Source organism: Eleutherodactylus coqui, chromosome 7 (assembly GCF_035609145.1).
Source record: "Eleutherodactylus coqui strain aEleCoq1 chromosome 7, aEleCoq1.hap1, whole genome shotgun sequence".
NCBI classification, from domain to species: domain Eukaryota; kingdom Metazoa; phylum Chordata; class Amphibia; order Anura; family Eleutherodactylidae; genus Eleutherodactylus; species Eleutherodactylus coqui.
Genome location: NC_089843.1, coordinates 119,936,586 through 119,957,503, shown reverse-complemented (window position 1 = coordinate 119,957,503; position 20,918 = coordinate 119,936,586). Strand labels below are relative to the sequence as shown.

The 20,918-nt window shown below is 44.5% G+C and overlaps 1 protein-coding gene across 5 annotated transcripts in view; it reads left to right on the top strand.

The window, feature by feature from the left end:
- Window positions 1-20,918, top strand: part of GRIA2 (glutamate ionotropic receptor AMPA type subunit 2) — a 190,886-nt gene that overhangs the window by 123,135 nt on the left and 46,833 nt on the right. For all 5 annotated transcript variants that reach the window (XR_010785816.1, XM_066573595.1, XM_066573596.1 and 2 more), the window contains exons 7-10: window positions 7,958-8,125; window positions 9,500-9,604; window positions 9,809-9,919; window positions 17,030-17,236. Coding sequence is in view for 4 of the 5 variants with exons in the window: in XM_066573595.1 (XP_066429692.1) it covers window positions 7,958-8,125; window positions 9,500-9,604; window positions 9,809-9,919; window positions 17,030-17,236 (591 nt within the window). In the remaining variant the exon portion in view is untranslated. The remainder of the gene's footprint in view (window positions 1-7,957; window positions 8,126-9,499; window positions 9,605-9,808; window positions 9,920-17,029; window positions 17,237-20,918) is intronic.

The following is a 20,918-nucleotide window of genomic DNA, read 5'->3' as shown; positions in this document are numbered from 1 at the left end:
CCACGTGTTACTTGAGTCAATTCCATTTCCTTCCCTGCATGTTTAGCGCCATTTTTTAGCCAATAGACATGCAGGGAAGGCATTACCACTTCCTCCAGTGACGTGCCACCCCTATCCCACCCCCCTGCAGTGAGTGGCTGGCGAGATCAAGTGACCGCCGAGTACTTAAAGCGGTCCCGCCCGCGGCTCGCCTCAGACACACACTGGGAGAGTATAGGGAAAGTGCCTATACAAGAACCCCAACGGTCCTTCATAGGGCCACATCTGACCGTGTGCATAACTGTGTGGCTGGCTGGGAGCAGTTTTGCACATTTTTTTTCTTTTTTTATCTCGGGCTGTGCATGCTATTACAGCTATAGCTTTCTAAGTCTGCAGTCTGTAATACAGAGTACAGGGAAAGTGCTGCTGAGATAGGGACAGTGTTAGTGTAGGATCCTGTCTACAAGAACCCCAACGGTCCTTCTTAGTGCTACATCTGACCGTCTGCATTTTACTGGGTGTCTGGTGGGAGTTGTAGTGCATCACTATTGCATAACAAGGTCTGTTTGCAGCCTTCCGTATAATTTTTTTCTGGCTGGAGTTTGCGTTACAATACCGCTCTCAGCGTCAAAGAGTACGCCAATAATTCCATAATTTTTTACACCGGTCTGTGTCTGCAGTGAACTTAACGCACAGCGTACGGCCACAGCCACTGATAGAGGGAAAGTCATATACACACTATACAGCCTGTATTCTTTTTCAAAAAGAAAAAAAAAAGCTCCTTCGTTGGGCTACCTCTGGCTGTCTGAATTTAACAGGATGTCTGGTAGGAGTTGTAGTGCATCATTATTGCACAGCTAGCCCTTTTTGCAGCCTTCCGTATAATTCTTTCCTAGCTGCAGTTTGCGTTATAATACCGCTCTCAGCGTCAAAGTGTACGCCAATAATTCCATAATTATTTACACCGGTCTGTGTCTGCACAGTACTTAATGCACAGCGTACGGCCACAGCCACTGATAGAGGGAAAGTCATATACACACTATATAGCCTGTATTCTTTTTTTTTTTTAAAAAAAAAAAGCTCCTTCGTTGGGCTACCTCTGACCATCTGCATTTTACAGGGTGTCTGGTGGGAGTTGTAGTGCATCACTATTGCACAGCTAGGCCTGTTTGTGGCCTTCCTTACAATTTTTTTTGCCTGGAGTTTGCGTTACAATACTGCTCTCAGCGTGAAAGTGTATGCAAATAATTCCATCATTATTTAAACCGGTCTGTGTCTGCAGTGAATTTGACGCTCAGCGTACGGCCAACACAGCCACTGATAGAGGGAAAGTGATATACACACTATACAGCCTGTATCCTTCCCCCCCCCCCCCAAAAAAAAGCTCATTCGTTGGGCTACCTCTGACCGTCTGCATTTTACTGGGTGTCTGGTGGGAGTTTTACTGCATGACTATTGCACAGCTAGGCCTGTTTGCAGCCTTCCGTATTCTTTGCTTCTGCCTGGAGTTAACGTTACAATACCGCTCTCAGTGTGAAAGTGTACGCAAATAATTCCATAATTATTTACACCGCTCTGTGTCTGCTCTATTCGTTATCCACCATGCTGAGGGGTAGGGGTAGGGGTCGAGGACATGGACGCGGAGGTCCAAGTGAGGGTGTGTGTACAGGCCAAGTTCCTGGTCCAGGTGAATCACAGCCGGCCGCTGCGGGATTAGGAGAGAGGCAAGTTTCTGCGGTCCCCAGATTCATATCACAATTTATGGGTCCACGTGGTAGACCTTTATTACAAACAGAGCAGTGTGAGCAGGTCCTGTCGTGGCTGGAAGAAAATGCATCCAGCAATATATCGGCCACGCAGTCTTCTACGCTGTCCACTGCTGCAACTCGGAATCCTCTGGTTGCTGCTCCTCCTTCCTCCCAGCCTCCTTACTCCATGAAAATGACACATTCTGATGAGCAGGCAGACTCCCAGGAACTGTTCTCGGGTCCCTGCCTTGATTGGGAAAAAATGGTTCCTCTCTCACCTGAGGAGTTTGTCATGACCGATGCCTCCGGCAACTGTCTCAAGAGCTTTTAGTGGATAAGGAGGACGATGATGATGAGACACAGTTGTCTATCAGCGAGGTAGTAGTAAGGGCAGTAAGTCCGAGGGAGGAGCGCACAGAGGATTTGGAAGAAGAGCAGCTGGACGATAAGGTGACTGACCCCACCTGGTTTGCTAAGCTAACTGAGAACAGGTCTTCAGAGGGGGAGGCAAGTGCAGCAGCAGGACAGGTTGGAAGAGGCAGTGGGGTGGCCGGGGGTAGAGGCAGGGCCAGAGCGAAGACTCCCCCAACTATATCCCAAAGCACCCCCTCGCGCCAAGCCACTGTGCAGAGGCCTAGGTGTTCAAAGGTGTGGATGTTTTTCAGTGAGAGCGCGGACAACCGACAAACAGTGGTGTGCAACCTGTGTCACACCAAGATCAGCCGGGGAGCCACCACCACCAGCATGCACAGGCATATGATGGCCAAGCACCCCACAAGGTGGGACGAAGGCTGTTCACCGCCTCCGGGTCACACCACTGCCTCTTCCCCTTTGCCCCCACCTGCCACTCAGATCCAACCCCCCCTCTCAGGACACAGGCATGAGCGCCTCCCGGCCTGCACCCACACCCTCACCTCCGCTGTTCTCGGCCCCATCCAGCAATGTCTCTCAGCGCAGCGTTCAGCTGTCGCTAGCGCAAGCGTTGGAGCGAAAGCGCAAATACGCCGCCACGCACCCGCACACTCAAGCTTTAAACGTGTACATTGCCAAATTAATCAGCCTGGAGATGCTGCCGTACAGGCTTGTGGAAATGGAGGCTTTCAAAAACATGATGGCGGCAGCGGTCCCGCACTACTCGGTCCCCAGTCGCCACTATTTTTCCCGGTGTGCCGTCCCAGCCCTACACCAGCACGTCTCCCGCAACATAAATCATGCCCTCACCAACGCGGTTACTGGGAAGGTCCACTTATCCACAGACACGTGGACAAGTACTGGCGGGCAGGGCCACTATATCTCCCTGACGGCACATTGGGTGAATTTGGTGGAGGCTGGGACCAAGTCAGAGCCTGGGACCGCTCACTTCCTACCCACACCCAGAATAGCGGGTCCTTCCTCGGTGCTGGTATCTGCTGTGGTCTATGCGACCTCCTCTAAACCCTCCCCTTCTCCTCCTATGCAACCTCTACCTCTCAATTAAGAAGTGTGAGCAGCACGTTGCCAGCAGTCAGTTCGGTGCGGCAGCACAGCGGTGGGCAAGCATCAGCAGGCAGTGCTGAAACTACTCAAATTAGGTGACAAGAGACACACGGCCCCCGAACTGTTGCAGGGTCTGACAGAGCAGACCGACCTCTGGCTTTCGCCGCTGAGCCTCCAACCGGGCATGGTCGTGTGTGACAACGGCTGTAACCTGGTGGCGGCTCTGCAGCTCGGCCGCCTCACACACGTGCCATGCCTGGCCCACATCTTCAATCTGGTGGTTCAGCGGTTTCTGAAAAGCTACCCGCACTTATCTGACCTGCTCGGCAAGGTGCGCCGTGTCTGCGCACATTTCCGCAAGTCCACTACGGACGCTGCCACCCTGAGGATCCTGCAACATCGGTTTAATCTGCCAGAGCACCGACTGCTGTGCGACGTACCCACACGGTGGAATTCTACGCTGCACATGTTGGTCAGGCTCTATGAGCAGCGTAGAGCAATAGTGGAATACCAGCTCCAACATGGGTGGCGTAGTGGTAGTCAGCCTCCCCAATTCTTTACCAAGGAGTGGGCCTGGGTGGCAGACATCTGCCAGGTCCTCGGAAACTTTGAGGAGTCTACCCAGATGGTGAAAGGCGATGCTGCAATCATTAGTTTTACCATCCCGCTGCTATGCCGCTGCTACCCAGACAACTGGGTACACTGCAGAGGGTACCCATGCTGCTTGCCTCTCATCTGTTCAGCGTGTATAGGCTGTGGAGGAGGAGGAGGATCCTGAAAGTCATCTTCCTAGTGAGGACAGCCATGTCCTGTAAACTGGCACCCTGGCACACATGGCTGACTTCATGTTAGGCTGCCTCTCTCGTGACCCTCGCGTTAGACGCATTCTGGCCAACACGGATTACTGGGTGTACACACTGCTCGACCCATGGTACAAGGAGAACCTTTCCACTCTCATTCCCGAAGAGGAAAGGGGTATGAGAGTGATGCAATACCACAGGACCCTGTTGGACAAAGTGATGCTAAACTTCCCATCTGACAGTGATAGCGGCAGAAGGCGCAGTTCCGAGGGCCAAGTAGCAGGGGAGGCACAGAGATCAGGCAGCATGTTCAGCGCAGGCAGGGGAACACTCTCCAAGGCCTTTGCCAGCTTTATGGCTCCCCAGCAAGACTGCGTCACCACTCCCCTGTCAAGGCTGAGTCGGAGGGAGCACTGTAAAAAGATGATGAGGGAGTACGTAGCCGATCGTACCACCGTCCTCCGTGATGCCTCTGCTCCATACAACTATTGGGTGTCAAAGCTGGACACGTGGCACGAACTTGCGCTGTACGCCCTGGAGGTGCTGGCTTGCCCTGCCGCTAGCGTCTTGTCAGAGAGGGTGTTTAGTGCAGCTGGGAGAATCATCACGGATAAGTGTACCCGCCTGTCAACTGTCAGTGCCGACATGCTTACACTCATAAAGATGAACAAAGCCTGGATTTCCCCAAACTTCTCTTCTCCACCGGCGGAGAGCAGCGGCACCGAAAGATTCTTTTCGCTGCAACCGCAGATAAAAGCACTCTTCTCTATCACCGGAAAAAGGGGCATTTAGCTTTGTCAATCTGTCTCTGATATTAGTCCTCCTCCTGCTACTCCTCCTCCAGAAACAACATGTCACCACGCTGAACTGCCTATTTTTCTGCGGCCCAAAAGGCTCATCTAACAATTTTTTTACAATTTTTCGATACTTTAGCATGAACCAATTTTGCCTCCAGGCTCTGTTACAAATTAAGCAACAGCGAGCTGTATCTTTCAAAAAATAATTATGGGTTTCACTTGCCCTCTCAGTTGATAAATTTTTCAGAGGAACACTTGTATTCTTGGTACACTTATTTTTCGGGTCCACGCCTACACTCTTATCCAACTAATTTTTCCGGCCTTCGCCTACACTCATGGTACCCCAATGTTTCAGAGGTTGCCCTATACTGTTGCTACAGAAATTTTACTGGGGTCTGCCTGCCTATACTTCTGCCACATTAATGTTACAGGGGTCTGCATATACTTCTGCCACGTAAATGTTACAGGGGTCTGCCTATACTGCTGCTACAAAAATGTTACAGGGGTCTGCCTATACTTCTGCCACATAAATGTTACAGCGGTCTGCCTATACTGCTGCTACATAAATGTTACAGGGGTCTGCCTATACTTCTACTACAGAAATAGTACTGGGGTCTGCCTATACTACTGCAACCAAAATGTTACTGGGGTCTGCTTATACCTTTTCTGTTGGAATGTAGAAGGGGTCTGTTTATACTATGGGTGCACACAGACTTCCCATCGCGGTGTTCTACCTATCTGGCCCAAAAATAATCACTGACTAGGGCATAAATTGTAGGCCGAGGCCAATATGTATTTTCTCTCGTGTTACCACAGTTATCGGAGAAACTCGTTTGGGCCACAGAAGAGGAGCGTTACTGCCTTAATGAGACGTTCACAGCTGTACTAGCATCGCAGTCCGCTCTATGCCCGCGATTGCCGAGGGTTTGTGCAGAGGCCTATATCCTTGGCGCAGTGAAAGTCTGCCATGTTTGGGCACTCTGATTTCTTCATGGTTCATGTGGGTGCACACAGACTTCCCATAGCGGTGTTTTACCTGTCTGGCACAGTCACTGACTGACTTGGGTAGGGTGCAGAGTGCAGATGGCTTTCCCCTTGCGGTGTCGATTGAGCTATCCGACACCAACACAGAATGAATAGTGTGAGGGGACCTGGATTGCCCATTGCTATGTAACTCACGGCACCTTGGGTACCACAGTGTATTTGCTGGGACTGAGCCGGACCAAGGGCCTGCTCACATACTTCCCACACAGGCTACAGTGGGTCCTGGTCATGGTTTCTTGGCCTTGTAAGGCCACCTCCTCCTCCTGCCTGGGGTCAGGGGATCAGCACTGGGCATCATGTATTTGCTCTCGTGTTACCACAGTTATCTGATACACTGGTTTGGGCCAAAGAAGAGGAGCGTTACTGCATTAATGAGACGTTCAATACTGTACTAGCATTGAAGTCCGCTTCATGCCCGCGATTGCTGAGGGTGTGGGCTGAGGCCTATGTCCCGGGGGAACTGCAACTGCGCCAGGTTGGGCCTGTGGAACTTTTTCCTGGCTAATCCAGTCATTGGAGCGGTGAAAGAAAACGTAACTGATTTACTGAGACCTTCACAGCTGAACTAGCATCGAAGTCCGCTTCATGCCCGCGATTGCTGAGGGTGTGGGCTGAGGCCTATGTCCTCGGCGCAGTGAAAGTCTGCCTTGTTGGGGCACTCTGATTTCTTCATGTTTAATGTCTTTGGGTTCCTTGGAACCACCTATGCTGTGGGTGCATGCAGACTTCCCATTGCGGTGATTTACCTGTCTGGCACAAAGACATTGGCTGACTTGGGTAGGGGGAAGAGTGCAGATGGCTTTCCCCTTGCAGTGTCGATTGAGCTATCCGACACCAACACAGAAGGAATCGTGTGTGGGCACATGGATTCCCTATACCTATGTAACTTGCGGCACCTTGGGTCACGCAAGATGGAGGCTGGGAACGAGCTTGACCCTGGGCCCGCTCACGTGAAGATCAAACATCAATTTCTCATCAATTCTCAACAGCATTGTGTGCTATCGCCCACACTTTCAAAGAGCGTCACTGCCTGGCCCTGCCAACCCTCTGCAGTGTGTGCCTCCGGTTCCTCCTCATCGCAGACGCACTTGGAAATAGACATGAGGGTGGTGTAGCTATGAAGCGAGCGTGTGGCATGAGGGCAGCTAAATGCTGGGCAGGGAAACTTTTGTGTGCGCTATGGACGCAGGGTGGTGCGGGGGTGGGGGGGTGGGCAGCATGTAACCCAGGAGAAGAGGCTGCGGTGTGACCCCCAGGCAGTGATTGTGCTTGGTTGCAGGTAGTGTGGTGCTTAGCTAAGGTGTGCCTTGCTAATGAGGGTTTGTCCAAAGTAAAAATTGTTAGGGAAGGGGGGGACAGACTCTTGCCCCTATTGTGGCTTAATAGTGGGACCTGGGAGCCTGAGATGCAGCCCTGCATGCTGCCCCTTCCATGCCCTATCCGTTTCTGTGGTGTTTCCATGGATTTCGGATGTTTTCTGGTTTTTCACAAGTAAAGACCTATCCGGAGCATCGGTCATATACAAAAATGCTTGAGTCCCCCGTTGACTTTAATGGGGTTCGTTACTCGAAACGAGCTCCCAAGCATCGCAAAAAGTTCGACTCGAGCAACAAGCACCCGAGCATTTTGGTGCTCGCTCATCTCTAGCTATGTGTACATCATGTTCATGACGTATGATCAGTGTCAGGAATACTTTCCAGCATACAGTGTACATTGAAGAGCTGATAGTCTATCTAGTTTGATAGCCTATTTTAGCCAAATGGAACATTTGGCCATTATACTTTTCAGCTGTATGAATAGGAATACGTTGCAACAGTATAGGCATAAAATTGCATAGTCTGAGGCATATGTTTTGTAGCCCTTTTTAAATGTAACACTTGAATGTGATGTGCACACAGTATGAAAGTTTTTTTTTATTGTGAAGTGACATGCTTGTTTGCATTCAGAATGCTTTGGAAATAAGAAAGCCATGCTGAGGTTATTTGCTGTGGTCCAGTTTTCTGCTTAAAATACTTTTTGTAAATCAGAACCATTTAAAAAGAAATCTATATGCATAAATATAATTTCTATATAATTTCAGTATTTAAACATTTGTTTGCCCCTTTTTTTTCAGTATACCTCTGCGTTGACTTTTGATGCTGTCCAAGTGATGACTGAGGCCTTCCGTAACTTACGGAAACAGAGAATTGAACTCTCTAGGAGAGGAAATGCTGGTGACTGTTTAGCAAATCCTGCTGTACCGTGGGGCCATGGAGTTGAAATAGAGAGAGCACTCAAACAGGTAATTGATAATTGCTTATAGAAGAAATACTTGTTGAAGGCATAAGAAAATAATGTAACAGACAAGAGAGCCAGATGCCTAAAAGTAAATTACTGTATGAAACCTGTGTAAGGCTACCCACTGTATTGACTTGAACCTTCCTGGAATAATTTAGGAAACACATTTGGATTGGAGAGAGTGAAAGACAGATAGGTTTGGCAAAATGTACGAACCTGCATTGTTAATGCTAGTGAGGAAGAGAGACTTTGTTAAAGGAGAATTACAGAACAAACACCCAATCACCGATCAGCAAAATGAAGAGGCTGATGGATGCCGTAAGGATAGGCCACTAGTAGAGATGAGCGAGTATACTCGCTAAGGCACATTACTCGAGCAAGTAGTGCCTTAGCAGAGTATCTCCCCGCTCGTCTCTAAAGATTCGGGGGCCGGCGGGGGGCGGGGAGTGGCGGGGGAGAGCGGGGAGGAACGGAGGGGAGATCTCTCTCTCCCTCTCCCCCCCCCCCCCCCCCCGCGCAACTCGCCTGTCACCAAATCTTTAGAGACGAGCGGGGAGATACTCGGCTAAGGCACTACTCGCTCGAGTAATGTGCCTTAGCGAGTATACTCGCTCATCTCTAGCCACTAGTGTTTAAGGCCCAGACAACCTCTATAAGATAGGAAAAATCCTTAAAGGGGTTGTCTCGCGGCAGCAAGTGGGGTTAAGCACTTCTGTATGGCCATATTAATGCACTTTGTAATATACATCGTGCATTAAATATGAGCCATACAGAAGTTATTCACTTACCTGCTCCGTTGCTGGCGTCCCCGTCTCCATGGCTCTGTCTAACTTCAGCGTCTAATCGCCCGGCTCGGTCTGGCACGAGCGGCGTTCTGGCTCCGCACCCTTCTACGCGTCAACGCGTAGCTCCGCCCCTGTCACGTGTGCCGATTCCAGCCAATCAGGAGGCTGGAACCGGCACACGTAATGGGGCGGAGCTACGTGATGACGCGTAGAAGGGGCGGAGCCAAAACGCCGCTGCTGCCGGACAGACCCGAAGGCAGAAGACCCTTCTGCGCAAGCGCGTCTAATCGGGCGATTAGACGCTGAAGTTAGACGGAGCCATGGAGACGAGGACGCCAGCAACGGAGCAGGTAAGTGTATAACTTCTGTATGGCTCATATTTAATGCACGATGTATATTACAAAGTACATTAATATGGCCATACAGAAGTGTATAACCCCACTTGCTGCCGTGAGACAACCCCTTTAAGTATACATACATATTTATCTTGTTCTAAACTTTATTTTAAGGGGCCTCAGAAGTAATAATTTGAAATAAAAGTGTACCATTCTGTAATTTGTCTTATCCAATACCTTCTCAATTGTGCTTCATAGGTCCAAGTGGATGGTTTGACTGGAAATATAAAATTTGATCAGAATGGTAAAAGAGTGAATTATACAATCAACATCATGGAACTTAAGAGCAATGGACCTCGTAAGGTAAAATATAAATGGGTTTAAAACTGTTGGTGGTGATGTTAGAGTTTGTCTAACAAACTGTAGTACATAAGTAAAATAATGCCAATATGTTTGTGCTTTCCTTATTCTTGGTTTGCTATTTCTTTCACATGCACTGAAGTGTAATAAGTGTTTTACATGTCAACCAATTCACATTTACCTGCAGTTTTTATTTTCATTTGGCAGATTGGCTACTGGAGTGAAATGGACAAAATGGTGGTAACCGTTACAGACGTATTGTCTGCAAATGACTCCATGGGTCTGGAAAATAAAACTGTTATCGTCACAACTATTTTGGTAAGACATATTAGTCAAGCTAAATAGCTATATTGTAGACTAGAATGACTTCCCTTTTTTTGATTCTTATATCTTATATAAATCTTGGAAAGTGTCTTTTTCTTCTTGTGGCTTCTTTCAAAACTTGCAGAGATTATATCAATGTATGAAAAGCACTTTTAATAATGTCATTCAGTCTTTTATATCAACTAATAATCATATATCCAGTATTACATCATCTAAAGCATATGTTTTTACAGTTTTGTGTTATACTAAGTAGGCAGCCTATGGTTTCATGATCTGTTCTCTGTAGTCCTCAAGGAATAAAATGATTACCTGCATAGGAATGTCATCCATTTCTCTCTTATCTTTCTCCCCTAACACCACAAGTCTGTGCACATTACATATTATCTGTGCCAAAATAACAACATAGGCATGTACAATCAATATTTCTCACTCAAGAGTACAGATAATTTATTCTCATGGGGCTAAAATAGTTTTTCCAGCATATAAGCCATTTTATCTAGTATGTTATTCTTAAAGCACAATGTTCATATTGAAATTGAAGTCAACTTTAACCCGTTTAGGACCAGCCACAGTAAATTTACGGCGGCTGGTCCTGGGCTTAGAGCACCGCCGATAGTAAAATTACGGCGGTGCTTTAAGTCTCCTGCCTCTGCAATCATTCAGAGGCAGGAACGGATTATCAGCTGTTAGTGACAGCTGATAACCCGGAGCAGAAGGCAGGAGGGGTTTTTAACCCTTCCTGCCTTCTGCTTCCCCGATATACAGTGCTCAATGAGCACTGTGTGGGGAAAGTGAAAGTAACATGTATTTTCACTACGGGAGCCTCGGGGGGTCATGTGACCTCCCGGGGTTCCCTGCTACTGCAGAGCTGAGGGTCAGACTAGACCCTGGCAGCTCTGCAAGTGACTAATGTCACTACAGGGGTTGCTTTTCCCTGTAACTAGGGCTCCTATGGACGCCCCAGCTACAGTGGTAAAGTGTCAAATAAAAAAAAAACCAAATGTGAATGTCCCCCAGAGGTCTTACATAACGTCATGGGGGACATAGATAGTAAAAAACACAATTACATATATAAGTAAAACAAAATAACAGAATAAAACAACAATACATACATAAGAAAGAGTATAACACAAAGCAGACGCCAACAAAAACCGTTGCCGTATGCGCCCTCTAAACCAAAACCATACATACTATATATCAAAATGTCCAAAACAAATAGAGGAACCCATTCCCATACTTTATTTTAGTGTAAATATAAAAATAATTTTTTTTAAAATTATAAATGTTAAAAAAATCATTTTTTTTAGTTTTTACCCCCAATAAAACAAAAAAAAAAACGGGGGGAAAAAGTCAGTGAAAAAGATATAAAAAAATAGTCCTATGTGTCATGGAAAAAAAAAACGCAGCAAAAATAATTTTGGTAGCTAAAGGAAAAAAATAGAACAGTAAAACCGCCACATGGGTAAAATCCCTAAAAAGTGGCTGGTCCTTAAGGTACAAAACAGCCTGGTCCTTAAGGGGTTAAAGAATGTTACACAACTGCAGATTCTGAATAGATTGATCTATAATGCTTTTAGAAAAGTTCCAGCATAACTTTTCATTTGTTTAAATTTTTGCTAAATTCTGGGCTTAATAGTCATTTGGGAGGTGCCATTCAGTGACTGACAGCTATCTCTGTATAAGTGTACATTCACAAATAGTTGTCAATCACTGATGGGACCACTCAGATGACTATTAAGCTCAGAACGAGTAGAGATTTAAATAAAGAAATAGAAAGTTGTATTCAAAGTTTTCTAATAAAACTATAGATCTACTCAGCTTCTTCTGCCCTAGAACATGATTTACGTTTATAGTGGATGAGTTATCACATTGTAATCTTGTCATGTAGGCTGGCCGCAACTGGCTGTGCCTTCTTTTACCTTCCTCTCCTGCTGGTTGCTGTCACTCGCATCTCCATCTGTTATGCAGATTCACTTCATTGCCCTTTTGTCACTTTCTGGACCCATAGGGGACACATGCTCATCCTGCCTCTTAAAGGGCCAGTGCATGCACCCACTGAACTACCAAAAAGTTCCTAGTGTTCCAAGTAAAATTATTCCAGTATTCGGCCTGCTACCTAGTTTGATGCTTACCTGTATACCTAACTTTTCCAAACTCTGCCTATCCTCACCTTTACTTGCAATCTGACTATGTCTTGCCTGATTGCCACCTGTCTTGACCTCCAACCTGATTTACCATACAGCAAGAGCTCAACTGTCCTAACCTCAAACCTGTTATTCTATGTCTTTGCCTGTCCTTTTGGTATTATGCTGTGATTCATTTTGGCTCACCTGGGTCAGTTGTCATTGGACCAAGAGTATCCCTATGGATACCGCCTGGAGCTTTCCCTGTTGCAAAGACTAGATCCCTCAAACTCGAGCTAAAGAGTGAAAACTAGGGGACTCTTTAGAGCAGTCCTCAGGAGTAGCCCAAAGCCAAACCATTAAAGGAGATGTCCCGCGCCGAAACGGTTTTTTTTTTTTTTAAACCCCCCCCCCGTTCGGCGCGAGACAACCCCGATGCAGGGGTTAAAAAACCCACCCGCACAGCGCTTACCTGAATCCCGGCGGTCCGGCGTCTTCATACTCACCTGCTGAAGATGGCCGCCGGGATCCTCTGTCTTCATGGACCGCAGGGCTTCTGTGCGGTCCATTGCCGATTCCAGCCTCCTGATTGGCTGGAATCGGCACGTGACGGGGCGGAGCTACACGGAGCTACACGGAGCCCCATAGAGAAGAGGAGAAGACCCGGACTGTGCAAGCGCGGCTAATTTGGCCATCGGAGGGCGAAAATTAGTCGGCACCATGGAGACGAGGACGCCAGCAACGGAGCAGGTAAGTATAAAACTTTTTATAACTTCTGTATGGCTCATAATTAATGCACAATGTACATTACAAAGTGCATTATTATGGCCATACAGAAGTGTATAGACCCACTTGCTGCCTCGGGACATCTCCTTTAAGTGACACAGTGGGTCTACACCCGCTACATTACAGACATTAGTTTATAATTCTCAGTCTTGAAATTGCTCAAATTACATGCTATTTTTATCCTTAAAGTATCTGTTTGATGTCACCTAGATACAATTATGTTCATCTATATTTTAATTTTTGAGAACAATGATGAACATGTGTTGTTTATCCATTTAGAAATGGCTGCAATATTGTAAATGGCAAACACATCTTCAGGGAAAATAATGATATTTCCAGAATGATTCAAAATATCATAGAACTTGTTAGATGAAATTAAATCTTGACAGTGATATTGAGGCTGTAATACAAAGAAAGTATTTCTGATGTCATGGCAAATTTCAGTATGGCTATCATTTGCTAAAACTGATCATAAGTGTACCATTGGTGACTATTTCAGTCTTGGAATTAGACTTTTGCATGTTAGAGACTTGTGTGGTGGCCTTATGAAGTTCTAGAAGTTTATATAGATTGATAGTGGTCATGTATAGAAATACATGAGGTTTTCTGTAGATATTCTAACCATATTTTAGTGTGCAGGCACATGGACATAGTCCAGGCTATATGATCGTCTACGATCTGTGTACATTGAAACATTAGTTTTATGTGCTACGTGGATTAGTGGCTATTTATGGAAGAATGGAAGTATATATGGATAAAACATTGGGGGCTACTTCAATGAAAACACATGTTTTCATCCCTGCCCTATACTGGGGGGCTAGTTACATAATGCATTTCTAAAAATTCACTGGAATGGCTCTTTAAAAGCTTACCACTGTGGAAAAAGCACTTTTTCATCCAGCAATTGCTTGCCATTCATTTTAGTGCCACATTCTCTGTGAAGTGATACTTGGGCTTTGGTAATCTAAAGAAGGTCATTTGATTGAAAACATTCACACCTTTCTGAATTGCTCTAAGTGTTTCTACAAATCAATAAGAAAAGCCTAGAATTCACAGGGGCAGAGGAGGTCAAAGAGAATTATTATTGTCACTGGATTGACTCCTAAAACCTAACTTTTCATTTTTATCACCGTTAAAAGACAAGCTTCAAGAAACAAACAAATGAACAGTACTGGAGTAAGGGAGATGTAAGAGGGTCTGATATGACCCCACCACTCTTACTCCTGCAGTCCCAATGGATTATAATTCCATAGGGGTGTACTAACACACATACAAAACATCATAAATGGTTGCCCAAAAAGAAGCTAAAAAATGGGTCCCTTTGTGCCAAAATAGTCCTGATAGATATGGGGCTATGACATTTTTAGTCTCCTATATTAACAGTGGTCACACTACATGTGTTGCAGCAACCCCTAGGTGAGTATTGGAACTTGCATCATTCTATTATCCCAAAGATCACCAGGGTGTCGCCCTAGGGGTCTATCCTCATAGGAGTAAGTAGGTCCCAGCCTTTAAACCTGAAGATGCTATTGGGTCCTTAATAGAGATAAGCGAGCATACTCGTCCGAGCTTGATGCTCGTTCGAGTATTAGGGTGCTCGAGATGCTCATTACTCGAGACGAGCACCACGCGGTACTCGTCTCGATTAAACGAGCACTGACCATTGAATTCAATGGAGCCGGCAATACAGCCAGCGTGACTGCTGCCTCTGATTGGCTCAGCGGGACCAATCAGATGAGAGGCAGCAGTCACACACCCATTCATAAATTCATGAATGGGTGTGTGAGTGGAATCTGCCTCTGATTGGTCAGGCTGTGACCAATTAGAGGCAGCTCATTCAGCAGGTGGGGATTTTAAATCCACGGCTGCTGAATACTACTCACAGCTGTTCAGAGCAGTTCAGGAGGACTGCCGCTGGCCGCGCTGAACTCCGTCTGCCGGGACCAGGTGAGTATATATATATTTTTTATTTTTACACATTTCTGGATGAATTGCAGGGAAGGGCTTATATATTTAACCCCTTCCTGACAATTCATGCCGCGATCGCCATCAGCCCATTGCTTTCAATGGAGCCAGCTGTATTGCCGGCTCCATTGAATTCAATGGGCTAACATCGTTCTGCCGGGACAAGGTGAGTATATTTTTTTAAATTTTTACACATTTCTGGATGAATTGCAGGGAAGGGCTTATATATTTAAGCCCTTCCCGACAATTCATTCCGCGATCGCCGGCAGCCCATTGCTTTCAATGGAGCCAGCTGTATTGCCGGCTCCATTGAATTCAATGGGCTAACATCGTTCTTCTCTGCCACAGCTGTTACAGCTGTGGCAGAGGAGAACGATCTTTATGCTGACAGTGCGGGGGGGAGGGGGGTCTCACTCTTGCCACTATTGTGGCTTAATAGTCGGACCTGGGAACTTGAGATGCAGCCCAACATGTAGCCCCTCGCCTGCCCTATCCGTTTCTGTGTCGTTCCCATCACTTTCTTGAATTTCCCAGGTTTTCACAAATGAAAACCTTAGCGAGCATCGGCGATATACAAAAATGCTCGAGTCGCCCATTGACTTCAATGGGGTTCGTTACTCGAAATGAACTCTTGAGCATCACTGAAAGTTCGACTCGAGTAATGAGCACCCGAGCATTTTGGTGCTCGCTCATCTCTAGTCCTTAATTATTTTCACTTTTTATTTTATGGGCATGGGGCTAGGACTAGGCAGGTTCTTTAGAAGTGAGATTGGTCAGAATTATTTAGAACTGCAACTATTGCTAGACTAGCCAAATATACCCTTAATACAGATAAGGACGCTTGCTGTGAGATAGTTTAGTCACATATTCTTATCCTCAAACTCCTCACAATCAAAATTATGAAATGTTTTCAGTACTAACCTATACATGGATATAGATCTGGGGCTTATTGGGTTACCCGAGTCTATTTATATTTCTTGAGTGCCATCTCTTTTGAAACATTAATAATAATTTTGTCTATGCTGCAAACATTACACATATCTCTACATCTCTCTGGATTTGGTCATCTCAGACAAAAAGGCCCCCGTTCTTTACCTGTGACTACTTGGGCTATTTTTGATCTTCTTGACCATATCTCTCTATGGGACACTCCAAAAGAGTGTTTGTCAGTTGATAGTGCTCCTTATGCCAACTCTAGCACACAACACTCTTTGCTTTATTTCCTTGTCCTATTGAATTGAGGACTATTTACTCCTGTGAGGATATACCTGCTAGGGCCTCAAGAAAATGGTAGAGAGCGCCACAGGTGAATAAAATCCACACTTGCTGGGATATGCGGAAGCAATCACGATGAGTCTTTTCCTCAGTACTCCAATCCTCTGAGTCAAAGGAGAGCTGCAGATACAAGCCGGGGGGTCTGGACTCAGCTCACTCCTATTTGAGCGTGGATTTTTTTCTGACGTTCCAATACCTGCTAGGGCGACACCCTGGTGTTTTTGGGATAATAGAATGCTGCAAGTTCCAATACTCACCTAGGAGTCGCTGCTACATATGGGTGTGACCACTTAATATAGGAGACTGAAACCGTCATAGTCCCATATCTATCAGGATTATTTCTGCACAAAGGGACCCATTTTTTAGCCTCTTTTTTGGGCAACCATTTATGTTGTTTTGCATGTGTGCTAGTGCACCCTTACAGAATTGTTATCCATTGGGACTGCAGGAGAAAGGGTGGTGGGGTCATATCAGATCCTCTTACATCTCCCTTACTCCAGTACTGTTCATTTGCTTGTTTTTCGAAGCTCATCTTTTGATGGTTTTAAGTTAAGTTTCAGGAGTCAATCCAGTGACAATAAAAGAAACTTTTAGCCGACATTCTAAAGGTGCAGAGTTTGACATACATTGATATCCGAATTGGGAACCTACTTTTTCCACCTCTACTTGAACTAAAGCATCATGATTTTCTTTTAATTTCCAATTTTATAGATTATGTACAATCAACTCAATTAAGTCATAGATTGTATTGCAGATTACAAATTTTACAGAACTAATGGCAAGTTCAAGTTACACAATGTTTGGGCTAAACAACTATTCTTCTTTAGCATCCCAAACAATTTTTGAGTTCATGGGTAGTGGAAATAGGCAAAAAAGCCTAAGCCAATGTTTATTCTAAAAAGACCCATTTAACGTAGTATGATTAAGTTATTAGATAATAGTTTTCATCTTTCAGGAAGCCCCATATGTGATGTTTAAGAAAAATGCAGATCAATTTGAAGGAAATGATCGTTATGAAGGATACTGTGTTGATTTGGCAACGGAAATTGCTAGACACTGTGGATTTAAGTACAAACTGACAATAGTTGGTGATGGAAAGTATGGAGCTAGAGATGCTGAAACAAAAATATGGAATGGAATGGTCGGAGAATTGGTCTATGGAGTAAGTAGCAATACATATACCTTCCTTTACTTCTCATTTTAAAAACTACTACTTAGTCAAATGTATATTGTTTACAACTTAAAAAAGAAAAGTTTAATATTTCTGTCTAAAATGATATATCACATAGACAGAGAGTCACTCTTATAATACAGTATATAGTTCTACAGGTTCTTTACAGGGGTATCCCAGAACAACAATTTATCACCTATCCAAAGAACATAAATGTCTGATCGATGGGGGTCCCACTCCCACTGCTGGGAAATGCGCCAATCATAAGAGCTATGCCAACCATTTGAATGGAGCAGTAGCACACATCTTGGCTACCACTCCATTCAAGTGGGGAACATGAGATACATGTTCTTGTGATCAGTGAGGTTCCCTGTGGTCAGACTCCCACTGATCAAACACTTATCACCTAACCTGTGGATAGGTGGTAAGTAGTCATTCTTGAAATACCCCTTTAACAATATTGGTTTTTGTATACCTATCTTTTCCTTTAAAGAGATATTTCCATAATAGCTATTTATGGCATACCTAGTAATCAATGCCAATCAGCAGCTGCTAAAGCAAATAAAGTCTTGGGATGCATTAAAAGAAGTATAGGGGCGAGGGATGAGGATATTATTCTTCCACTATATAAGGCACTTGTCAGGCCCCACATGGAATACTGTGTGCAGTTCTGGACACCGGTGCTCAGGAAAGATGTTGCAGTGCTTGAGGGGGTTCAAAGAAAGGCGAACGGAATCGGAGGACTGGAATACCTGGAGAGGCTATTAAAATTCAGATTATTTAGCCTGGAAAAAAGATGGCTAAGGGGCGATCAAATAACTATGTATAAATACATTAAGGGACAATACAATGACCTCTCCCATGATCTGTTTATACCCAGGGCTGTGATGGTAACAAGAGGGCATCCTCTATGTCTAGAAGAAAGCAGGTTTTATCACCAACATAGAAGGGAATTCTTTATTGTAAGAGCAGTGAGACTGTCGAACTCTCTGCCTGAGGAAGTGGTGATGGCAAAATCCATAGAGGAGTTCAAGAGTGGACTAGATGTCTTCTAGAGCGCTACAATATTACAGGATATAGACATTAGGTGACCAGAGAGGTTGTTGATCTCAAATGTTGATCCAGGGATTTCTCTGGCTGACATTATGGAATGTTTTCCTCCAAATGAGCTAAATTGACTTGTTGTTTTGTTTTGCCTTCCTCTTGACCAATAGTGGGGGTTGAAACAGGCTGAACTAGATGAACATTGTCTTCATTTAGCCTAACATACTATGTTACTATGTTAAAGAATATGCCATTAGTGTCTGGTGATTGAAGGGGTTCTTGATCCACCAGTTGCTGCCGACTGCTGCATTCAGGCAAACAGTGAATATGGAGGTAGTTGTGCATGTGCATGGCTCTCCTCATTTTAGTGAATGGGAGTTATGGAAATAGAATTTGCAGATATGCCATAACTGTCTAACATGGGAAAACCCCCTTAAGGGTACATTCATATGTTGCTGATTTACTGCAGCGTTTTGTTGCAGTTCTGCAGCAAATTTCACCCCTTTAATTTGAATTCAATTGAAAGGAGGAAATCTGTTGCAGATCCACACCAAAATCCATGACAAAATCCGCAGCAAATTAGCAACGTGTTAACACAGCCTTAAGGAGATTCTTTAAATCATTCACCAAAAAGTCATTGACTATAGTAAAATTGTAGATCCAAAAAATAGAAAATCACAGCAGCACTGCAAAGGTTAACCCCAACGGTGGGAGATCTCCATATGTTGCAAAGCTTCACTAGGAAGGCAACCAGACTCCATTGATTCCAGTCAATCCACATAAACAGGTTAGATAATCAGTGAGCAGCAACTTGAGCGTTTTTCAATAAAAGTGCATCGGCATGATGCCTCTTTTTATTTATTCCATATCACACAGACGACGTTTCAACCCACATAGGGGTCTCTCTCACACTTGAGAAAGACCCCTGCGTGTGTTGAAACGTCGTCTGTGTGATATGAAATAAATAAAGAGGCATCATGCCGATGCACTTTTATTGAAAAACGTTCAAGTTGCTGCTCACTGATTATCTAACCTGTTTATAGTAAAGTTGTACTGAGCACAATATTTTCCATAACATCTATGGAAATCTGCATGTATTTTCCTGCACATAAGAAATGCAAGATAAGTTTTTTGTTTCTGTTGTGTTACAAATGTGTCAGTGGTGAAGAATACAGTTCACTGGATGTTATTCAATAAGAGTATACTCTACATGTCATGCATTTCTTCAATGTAATAATAAAATATTTGTGCATACAATACAGGGCGTCTCAAAAGTGTGCAAACATCCATATAGAATGACAATAGTTTGGCAGACGGTGATCCAGTTTTGCATATAAGTTGCCGGGAAAAGAGGAGATTTTTCTTCAGTACAGGCAATATGAGTGATGGCATTATCTCAAGCAGAATGTGTTTAGATTGTCCGTATGTTAGGTGAATGAAGCACGTGTCATCGCTACAGATTTCGATCAACTCCACCCAACCAGACCTTCGAATTACCTACAGTGCAGTTGCCAAACTTCTTTCCAAATTCTGAGAAATAGGTTCTGTCTCTGATAAACTAAAATATGTACGACCAAAAACCGTAATTGATGAAGCATTAGCAAATGCTGTTCTGGCTTCATTCAGCCAAAGCCTACTATGTAGCACGTGTTATCTGTCTCAAGAATGTGCAGTTAGCCCTGACTCCATACAGAGAACTTTGTCTACTGATAAGGGCTCAATCACACAGGCACATGTGGTCTGTGTATTATGTGTGTAATACGCAGTCGTAAAAGCTCATTCGATTACATTGGCCAACTCAGACCTGCGTTTTTCTTGCATAATAAAAAAACACAGCATGTCTTATTTTGGTGAGTATTACTCGCATAACATGCTTATTATAGGCTATGGGGACTTAAAATACGCAGCAAATACGCATGTTACAGCATGTTATTAGCGTAAAAAAAATGCGCAAAATGCACAGCTGATATATGCCTGTGTGAATGTGGCCTAAATGGAATCCTTACAAATTCAAGATGCTGCACCTGATGGATGACGATCCCAACACTTTCTGTTTGAGATAATGCCATCATTCATACCGCCTCCAATGAAGAAATGTCACTGTGCTAACATGAGAATGAATAAAGTTATGTTAAAATAAAGCAAACTATTATATTTCTGGTGAAATTCTCTGCCGGTTTGATATATTACATGCCTATCATACCACTGGAGAAATCAGCATTCAAAATGGCCATCATTTTGGTGACATGACCTAACAGGTTTCCCCCTCCCCCACAGCTTATGAGCAAAATTGTATCATTGTCTGTCAAACCTGTTTTCATTCTATATGAATGCTTCCGCGCTTTTGAGATACCCACCATATAGAACAGTAGTAATGAGCTGAAGGAACAGAACGTCAACAGTAAACAATTGGCTGAAAAAGTTTTTGTTAATGCTTGAATTGTTCATTCTCATAGAGTGTTTCTGATAATAGATATAGATTATACAATTTTGGATAATACAGTTTCCTAATATAATGTTTTTTACTTTATTCCCTTATGATATAAGCCAAATGTTTGTGTATACGCCATGTCAGTCGGTACTGGTGCCATCACAGTGTGATAATAATGATTCCCAAACCATTATAATA